The following is an 8,458-nucleotide window of genomic DNA, read 5'->3' on the forward strand; positions in this document are numbered from 1 at the left end:
GAATAACCAAGTCCCCCGATCAAATATCTTCACACTATGACCCGTGGAACGTCTTACAGCACGGTTCAAGAGATGGGATGCATATTTGGTGAAAATTTGACCTTTCGATACTTGTGTTGCAATCTCAAGACGACGTTGATCAAAGTACTCAACCGTCTTATGGAATAGTACTCGCACCGATGAAGTAAGCGGGAGCCTCTAAGCGTCGATAATTGCTTTGTTCCAACTCTCAGCATGGTTGGTAGTCATGATGCCAAAACGATGATGCTCGTAATCATGTGTCAGTGACCAGTTCCTTACTGGTTTGTCCTCAAACCATGCAAGTGCTCGGGGCTCTAGTGCCAACAACTCCCCCCATAGTAGTTCAAATTTCTTAGGCTGGACCTGATATGCCAACTCAACCAATCTATCCTTCAATCCAGCTTTCTTGAATTTGGTGGCAAAGTTTGTGGCAAAATGTCTCACACAGTACCGATGATGATTAAGTGGCTCACACCATCCCTCCTTCTGCATAGCTTCCATGATCCCTAAATGTTTATCAGAAATGATACATATCCCGTGCCTCCGACCAACCACCAAGCTCCTCAACCTATCCATGAACCAATCCCAGCCAGAGTTGTTCTCCGACTCCACTATAGCAAACGCCAACGGTAGAATGTGACTAAACCCATCTACAGCTGTTTCACTCAGAAGAACACCCGGATATGGTCCATACAAATGAGTCCCGTCTATCAGTATGACGGGTCTGCAATACTCGAAGCCATCAATGCATGGCTTAAAAGCCCAGAACAATCTCATGAATGTCACTTCCTGTTCCAAATAAATAACAAACATTACATTAGAAAATGAATAACGGCGTCCAAATACTTAATGAAAATGAATTAAATTACACGGTGATAGAACATACCTCTAGTTGCTCTGCATCATCCTCCCTAAAGCACCAATCCACCTTCGTGCCCACATTGAAGGACTGAAGAGCTTCCATCAAATGTGGCAAGTCCTCGTATGATCCTTCCCACGAGCCATGAATATCCTCCATTGCAATCTTCTTTGCATTCCTAATCTTCTTTCGTCCCGGCTCATATTCAAACTTATCTTTAGCAGTGGCTAACAACACCTTCTCCTTAATTGTCGGATCAGCAACAATTTGAGATTTAATCACTCCAGCAATCTCCGAGGCTGTCAAGTTGGGATGCTCTCGTGTGATGATAGTGCTCAAGCAACTATGTGGTCCTACACTCTCCATGATTTGAAATTTACCATGTGAAGTCCTCTTTCTAGCTTTCAACTTCCAAATGCAACCATCATTTCTATATTTGCAAGCAACATACCAACTACTCGGATCTGATCGTATCACTCCAATCTCTAAGTGATTCTGAATGTGGTATTGCTTCACCACATGCATCAAATCCTCTTTCGTGCTAAATAACCTCCCCTCCTTCAACTCCAACGGGACCTCATTATTTTCAACCTCGACATCGTCGAATGAGGTCATCCTCTCTAAATGGGAAGTATCGACAGACATATAGCTATCACCCACATCCTGGTCATGTCTAAAATGACTACCACCCGAATCACGCCCACTACTCTTCTCCCCCACACTCGAACTACTCCTTACCAAATTCCCATCACAAGACAATTTCTCTACATAAATTTCAACAAAAAATGGCATCCCTTTTGACACCACAACACCAAACATTAATTCTACATCATCATCATCCTCAATAGGTATAATCCCGAATTTCAAATTATCGGGATTTTTACACCTATAAAATAGCCTCAACCTACTACTACTATCAATCTTCAACTTGGAATGTAACAAAGCACATAAACTAGCATAATTCATAGACAAATCTAGCCTAACATGCTTTGAAACAGGTTTATCATAAATAAAACCTTCTAATTGAGATTCGATAATATTACCGTCATTGTATATCCATCCAACAACCGTATTCCCAGCTTTCGAACCCGAACCCGAACCCGAACCGGAAACCATGATTGTATCTATAGAATGTTTGAAATATGAATTAGGGCAGATTTTGGGTGAATTAGGGCACAACAATATTTGGGTGAATGGTATGGCAGTGTGTATAGGTTTGGCAGTGTGTATGGGCTACTGGGTTGGTTCTGGGGTAATATAAAAAAAACAAAAACGCTAGACGCAATAGCGTCTAGCTAATATGTAAAATATATTTTAAAACCTAAACGCTAGACGCAATAGCGTCTAGCTAGTATACTAAATTTGAACTAAATCAAAACGCTAGACGCATTAGCGTCTAGCTAATAGATAAAATATATTTTAAAGCAAAACGCTACTGCCTGTAGCGTTTTCATCTAATTATTCTTTTTAAAAAAAATATTTAAAACGCTGATTTGAATAGGCATAAAATATATTTTAAAGCAAAACGCTACTGCCTGTAGCGTTTTCATCTAATTATTCTTTTTTAAAAAATATTTAAAACGCTGATTTGAAGACGCATATTAAATTTCTTTTAATTTTAAAACGCATTTGTTTGAATTAAAAATGATTTGTAAAATGTATATTGAATTTGTAAAATGTATATTAAATTAAAAATGTATATTAAAAATGATTTGTAAAGATATCAAATCTTTTTTGATGGAAATTTGAATTAAAACCTTGCGTTAATTTAAGTTAAATTAAAGTATAAAATTATCATTCCGCCGGCGTCTCGGCTTCAGGGCCTTCGGCCCTTCAGCCTCGCTTAATTAGGGTTTAGGCTCGAGGGAGTAGGGCCTACCGGCCCTACACCCTCCATCCTAAACCCTAGCCGTCGGCCAATTTATATACAGTATGAATTAATCTTTCTAAAACCCAAACCTAAACCCTAAATGTTAACGGTTATAAAATTATCATTCCGCCGGCGTCTCGGCTTCAGGGCCTTCGGCCCTTCAGCCTCGCTTAATTAGGGTTTAGGCTCGAGAGAGTAGGGCCTACCGGCCCTACACCCTCAATCCTAAACCCTAACCGTCGGCTAATTTATATATAGTATGAATTAATCTTTCTAAAACCCAAACCTAAACCCTAAATGTTAACGGGTTATAAAATTATCATTCCGCCGGCGTCTCGGCTTCAGGGCCTTCGGCCCTTCAGCCTCGCTTAATTAGGGTTTAGGCTCGAGGGAGTAGGGCCTACCGGCCCTACACCCTCAATCCTAAACCCTAACCGTCGGCCAATTTATATACAGTATAAATTAATCTTTCTAAAACCCAAAGCTAAACCCTAAATGTTAACGGTTATGAAATTATCATTCCGCCGGCGTCTCGGCTTCAGGGCCTTCGGCCCTTCAGCCTCGCTTAATTAGGGTTTAGGCTCGAGGGAGTAGGGCCTACCGGCCCTACACCCTCAATCCTAAACCCTAACCGTCGGCCAATTTAATTATTAAAACATTAACACTATACTAAAACAGAAACATAAGACATGAAATTAAAATATTTACAAGATCCGTGCTATCATATATCACAAGTTCAGCATCCTATAACTAGAATGTCATCAAAAACCTACAAATATCATCATCCCCTATGTGAACCAGTACCACAGTCAGGAACCTTCTTATCCCTCTTTGACCGGCGAACATAAAAGACCTCAGGATCAGCCCGATCAACTCTAACTGAACTCCTCTGCGTACCAGGCTGACTAGGCTGCGTAGACTGTGTAGACTGTGAGCTGCCCAAGTCAAAAGGGGGTACCTCTGGTGTACCATGCCAAGGCCGAAGTCGATGCTGACGCTGTACAACAGGAGGAGGCTGCTCTGTACTGGTATCAACCATGTGAGAAGTCTGCTGCTCAGGTAATGGCTGTGAAGGCCAGCTTAGGCCTAGAGAAAAACTAGGAAACCAGTCACCGGCACCAGTAGTTGTAGCTGCAGCGGCAGCAGCAGGGGGAGTAGAAGCCTCGGCTACAGTAGCAGTAGCTGTGGCAGCAGCAGAAGCATCAGCAACAGTAGCTGTAGCAGCAGTAGCAGAAGACTCTGGGCCTCGATCCTCGCCTGTACCTAAATGATCCGCATGATCAGCATCATCATCTGGCTCATCAACTAATCGTCCACCGCCTCGGCCTCCATTACCACGAGCACGGCCTCCTCTGCCACGAGCACGGCCTCTCCCGGCACCACCACGGCCTCTCCTGCCACCACCACGGCCTCCTTTATCACCTGCATCCTCCCCTCCCCCGTCCTGTCTAGCATCCTGCTCCTCAACTTGACGTGGATCAAACTTGTATGCATTCCGATCTCGGAGATGGTGCAGACTCTGAGTGGCTAGTTGGGACATATCCGGGAGGACGTCTACTGTCCTGGCTGCTATAGTCTCTAGCACAACTCCCTGAAATACAACGAATACAAATGCAATATCAACTACTAGAACCCATCAAATAAAGCATGACGACTAATACAACTAATACCCCAACTACAAATAAGGAAAACACACGACACATATCACAGAAAGTGCAGATATAATAGTCAAAAAATACTTACCAGGTGGGTATGCAGTGCACCCAACTGACTAATGAACCTCACAGTCCGAGGCAAGTACCAATCCATGTACTCTGGGACTGTAGCATGACCATCAATCAAGTCATCAGTCCAAATATGCTCTAGACGATGCTGCCAGTGTATCATACTCGGCTGATGTACGACTGCATAATCCAAGACCTTCTGGCCCCTCAGCGTCATAACGTGATGCTCGTGGGAGTAGTGTGGCTGATCCGGAATACGCTGTATCATGCCAAACTGTCTAGCAACTCTGTCCGGCTGATGTGGCTCGACTATGTAAACACATATCATGGGGCCGCGAAAGCGCCAGAGATGACGGCCGGCTAAACAATAGTCTGGCAGTGTATCAAGAATCCCAGCATAAGGCTCCCAAATAAACTCATGTGGAGCAAGCGCATCCAATGCCGCCCGAGACGTAGTCACAGTGCTTCCATCACTCTCAACGAATGAATGTCCAACAAGCCACCTATAGACATCATAGGAATACAAAAAAACACATTAGTCAATTTAAAAAGACAATTCACAACTTGAAATGTACAAACCAGTAAAAACACAGCTACTATGTACCTGGCTCCATGTGGTCCTGGAAGCTGATGCTCCCAAAAAGCAACATCCTCTAATGGAACAGTGGTCCGAACAGGGGCAAGAGTGGGCAACCTCTCCCATGCCCATAGCTGCAGTAAGAGAAGGCATCCAGCTACCTCCTTAATACTCGCTTTGCAACCATTGCAAAGCTCCCTGTATAGACGAGCTAGAACAGCTGGACCCCATGCATAGCCTCCGAGCGCCTCCAGGTCACGAACAAAATGAACCCACGAGGAGTGTATAAGTCCACTAGAATGGTCGGTGAACAGTGACCCCCAAACAACTGTAGCAAGTAACACTTGGCGTGAAGCCTGATCTCCTCAACGCCTGCATCATCATGTAATCTCGCTGGAGTGAGACTCTCTACCCATGTGAGCCGTAGCCTCGAGTTATTGAAAGCCTCGGGTGGAGGAATCTGTCCAAATATCTCACCAACGATGGTCTCCCATCTCTGTCCAGGTGGAGGGCCTACAGGACACATAACGGGCTCTCCGTCAATGGGTAACCCGAGCAAGACACCAACATCCTGCTGTGTAATAGTACACTCTCCCATCGGCAGGTGGAATGAATGTGTCTCTGGTCGCCATTTCTCTACCAGAGCACCAAGCAAACTCCAATCAAGCTGAAGAGTGGATACACGAGCTACCCCATAAAAACCGGCTGCCTGCAGAATGGGGATCAATCGAACATCAATGTTCAAATCAGACTGGTTGGCATCACGACGCCTGAAATACTGCAAGGGCGCAGCACCAGTTCTCCAAACAGAACGAGACCTATGAGTGGCCTGTAGGTGAAGAAGGCTAGGATCACGAGGTCCCTGGTCTCTAATAATAGCCTGTGAACAAAAACAAGGAAATACAAAGTCAGCACATCATACTAACTTTAGAGAGAAACTAACTAAATTAACACAATACAAATACCACGATTCCCGCAGAATGGTATATAATAGTATCATGTAAATCCAATAACCAATAATATGATAAAATAGCATGTATATTATTCACCGATAAATCATGTCTTAATATGCTAATGTCAATTCTCATAATTAATTAGCCATCCAAAGACATATAATAATACATAATAAAGAGATAGTCATATCCTATCAATATTAATCATGCTAATAACAAAAGCAATGTATGTGTGCGCGGAAATAAGTTCTCAACACTTTCAAGTAGTGTAACGCTAGCTAGGTCATTAAAAATCCTTTTGTTTTACTTCTGGTGCATTAGATCAAGAAGCCTTTTGTTTATAAGCAGCTGCAGCCTGCAAGGGTACAGTACAAAATAATAATCGGCAGAGTTTAAAAATCGGTATATTGGTCGGTCATGACAATATTTACTCATCTGCCTCCAAAAATCTAAAAAATTGTCATGAATTAAACTTCTGTGATCTAAAGAAACAGATAATTAAACTTCTGTGATCTAAAGAAACATAAACAGTGCATGGAATGCCCCTCTACAACCGCCTAGAATTCGTGAAAAAAATGACTATATTCGCTTATCCTGTTTGCGTTCTACTCCAACTTTCCAGGCTAACTACTAAGCTTTCCAGGTTCGCTACTATAGTTGAACTCGGGTTTCCCTACAAAGTCTTTCTTAATTGGCCCTTACCTGCCCTGCCCGTACTATAAACTAGATTGAGCACCAGAACCGAACTAAGGCTCGTTCCATTCTAATTTTATCCTAAAGCTTGAAAGCAATGCTGATTAGCACAGAAAGCCAGGCAGGAAGTATTTTATTTGAAGAATTGAACAAAACTCCAATTGATGTAAATCATTAAAACGTTTCATAACATAAGTACTGATGCAATACTTATAATTAAAACTGTATACAAGTAGAGCAATGAAGCTAGGAGCAATGAAGCTAGGAGCACTTGGTGTTCCCAGCTTATCGGACCTATTCATTGAAAGAGCTCGAGGATGCAACTAATAACTGAAATGGAACTGGCAATCATATGAAACCTTAAAAATACACATCCATAAACAATTAATCTAGCCTATGTGAGCTGAAAGTCAGAGTAACTAACACTCCAGTTTAACACAGGAATTTAATCAAGCACATAGCAAGCATATCAAAACAGTGAAGATTAACACAACTATGACATTAAAATCGCCCAAAGATTAAAGAACATACATTGAAATCCATGGGTAGTTGCTTTAACTCGTTGAATAATCTCGCCTCACTCAATGGTATATATCAGCTGCTTCACCTCTGTATAAACTGGAGATACACTCGATGGTTAGCCGTTGAGGTTAAAGTGCAGTATATATATAAAGGGAAGACGCTACAGCGTGTAGCGTTTTCATCTTTATTAAAAAAGAATAAAACGCTACACGACGTAGCGTCTTACTACTAAACTTAAACGCTACTTAGGCTGCATCTCTAATGGTTATTATGGGCCATTTTATCAAATTCGGTTATTATGGGCATTAACACTAAAAATATGGTTATTGAGGGCCTTTTTTCAGGAAATGATTATTATATTTTTTTTATAATAGAAATTATTATTATATTAAATTAAAAGCGGACCAGCAAGAGAGAACAGTTTCTTAAGAGCAGGTCCAACTAGGGCTGGCAATATCAGACACGATCCGAACCCGACCCGAACCCGCAACCCGGTTTACTGAGACAAAACTCGAAAGTGACCCGAAACTCACCCGGTTTGACATGAAATTACCCGAAATTAGAATTTCGTTTTTAATAACTTCAATTTTCAATTTTATTCAGTTTTAAGTGATTTTAACTTGACCCGAAATCGACTCGAAATCGACCTGATGGCTGATACGAACACGACCCGTTACCCAAAACTGCCACCCCTAGGTCCAATGTGGGCCTAAATCCGCTGATATGGACAAAACTGTCTGGCCGCTTTTCATTTTTCCCACTGCATGATTTTGATTTAGTTGGTCAGGCCCGAGAAGGTGGGCTAACCAACTCTGCTCCCTTCTGCACTTTTTAGATTACTTTTTAATTATCAAGTTGGTCACTTAATTAATTTGGTTTAATTAAGTGAGGTCTACTAAAAGGGACTTGGGTTGTGTGCGCAGATTAGCCGGTTTTTTAAACAACCCACCTTTTGGTGAGTTGACCTGTCCACTGGACTTGCTCTAAGACTTGCAAAAGAGCTTTTTCGAGATTATTTTTTTTTTTACTCGTCCTCCATACATTTTGATTTAAAAGCTAAGTCTTTTGAAGATACTCTGAGTAGGTTTCAATATTCAATTAAACAGATATTATTTAAATTATAATTTTATTCTATGTAAATAATATTTTTAACTATATAGTAATAATTTTTTAATATCTAAAATTATAATTTATTATTTATAACAAACTTGGTTGAAAGTACTAATATTACTATAAATA

At 41.5% G+C, this 8,458-nt stretch overlaps 2 protein-coding genes across 2 annotated transcripts; both read right to left on the bottom strand.

The window, feature by feature from the left end:
• Positions 1 to 198: 198 nt before the first annotated feature.
• On the bottom strand, positions 199 to 1,996 carry LOC135148456 (uncharacterized). Its single transcript, XM_064083695.1, has 2 exons — positions 908 to 1,996; positions 199 to 810 (listed from the first exon to the last, which is right to left on the bottom strand). Exons 1-2 carry the CDS (start codon positions 1,994 to 1,996, stop codon positions 199 to 201), a joined length of 1,701 nt encoding a protein of 566 aa, XP_063939765.1.
• A 1,535-nt stretch (positions 1,997 to 3,531) lies between these two features.
• Positions 3,532 to 7,240, bottom strand: LOC108219597 (protein MAIN-LIKE 1-like). Its single transcript, XM_064083727.1, has 5 exons — positions 7,229 to 7,240; positions 5,396 to 5,931; positions 5,079 to 5,345; positions 4,494 to 4,977; positions 3,532 to 4,341 (listed from the first exon to the last, which is right to left on the bottom strand). Exons 1-5 carry the CDS (start codon positions 7,238 to 7,240, stop codon positions 3,532 to 3,534), a joined length of 2,109 nt encoding a protein of 702 aa, XP_063939797.1.
• Positions 7,241 to 8,458: the final 1,218 nt, after the last annotated feature.

Source organism: Daucus carota, chromosome 1 (genome assembly GCF_001625215.2).
Source record: "Daucus carota subsp. sativus chromosome 1, DH1 v3.0, whole genome shotgun sequence".
NCBI classification, from domain to species: Eukaryota; Viridiplantae; Streptophyta; class Magnoliopsida; order Apiales; family Apiaceae; genus Daucus; species Daucus carota.

What these genes read in the sequence shown, in the direction of transcription:
- LOC135148456 (XM_064083695.1), bottom strand. Translation starts at nt 1,996, where the DNA reads ATGGTTTCCGGTTCGGGTTCGGGTTCGGGTTCGAAAGCTGGGAATACG. An exon ending in ATGATGCAGAGCAACTAGAG is followed by an intron (nt 811 to 907) that starts GTATGTTCTATC and finishes TATTTGGAACAG; the next exon opens with GAAGTGACATTCATGAGATT.
- LOC108219597 (XM_064083727.1), bottom strand. An exon ending in GAGATCAGGCTTCACGCCAA is followed by an intron (nt 5,346 to 5,395) that starts GTGTTACTTGCT and finishes CGACCATTCTAG; the next exon opens with TGGACTTATACACTCCTCGT. An exon ending in GTGCACTGCATACCCACCTG is followed by an intron (nt 4,342 to 4,493) that starts GTAAGTATTTTT and finishes GTTGTATTTCAG; the next exon opens with GGAGTTGTGCTAGAGACTAT.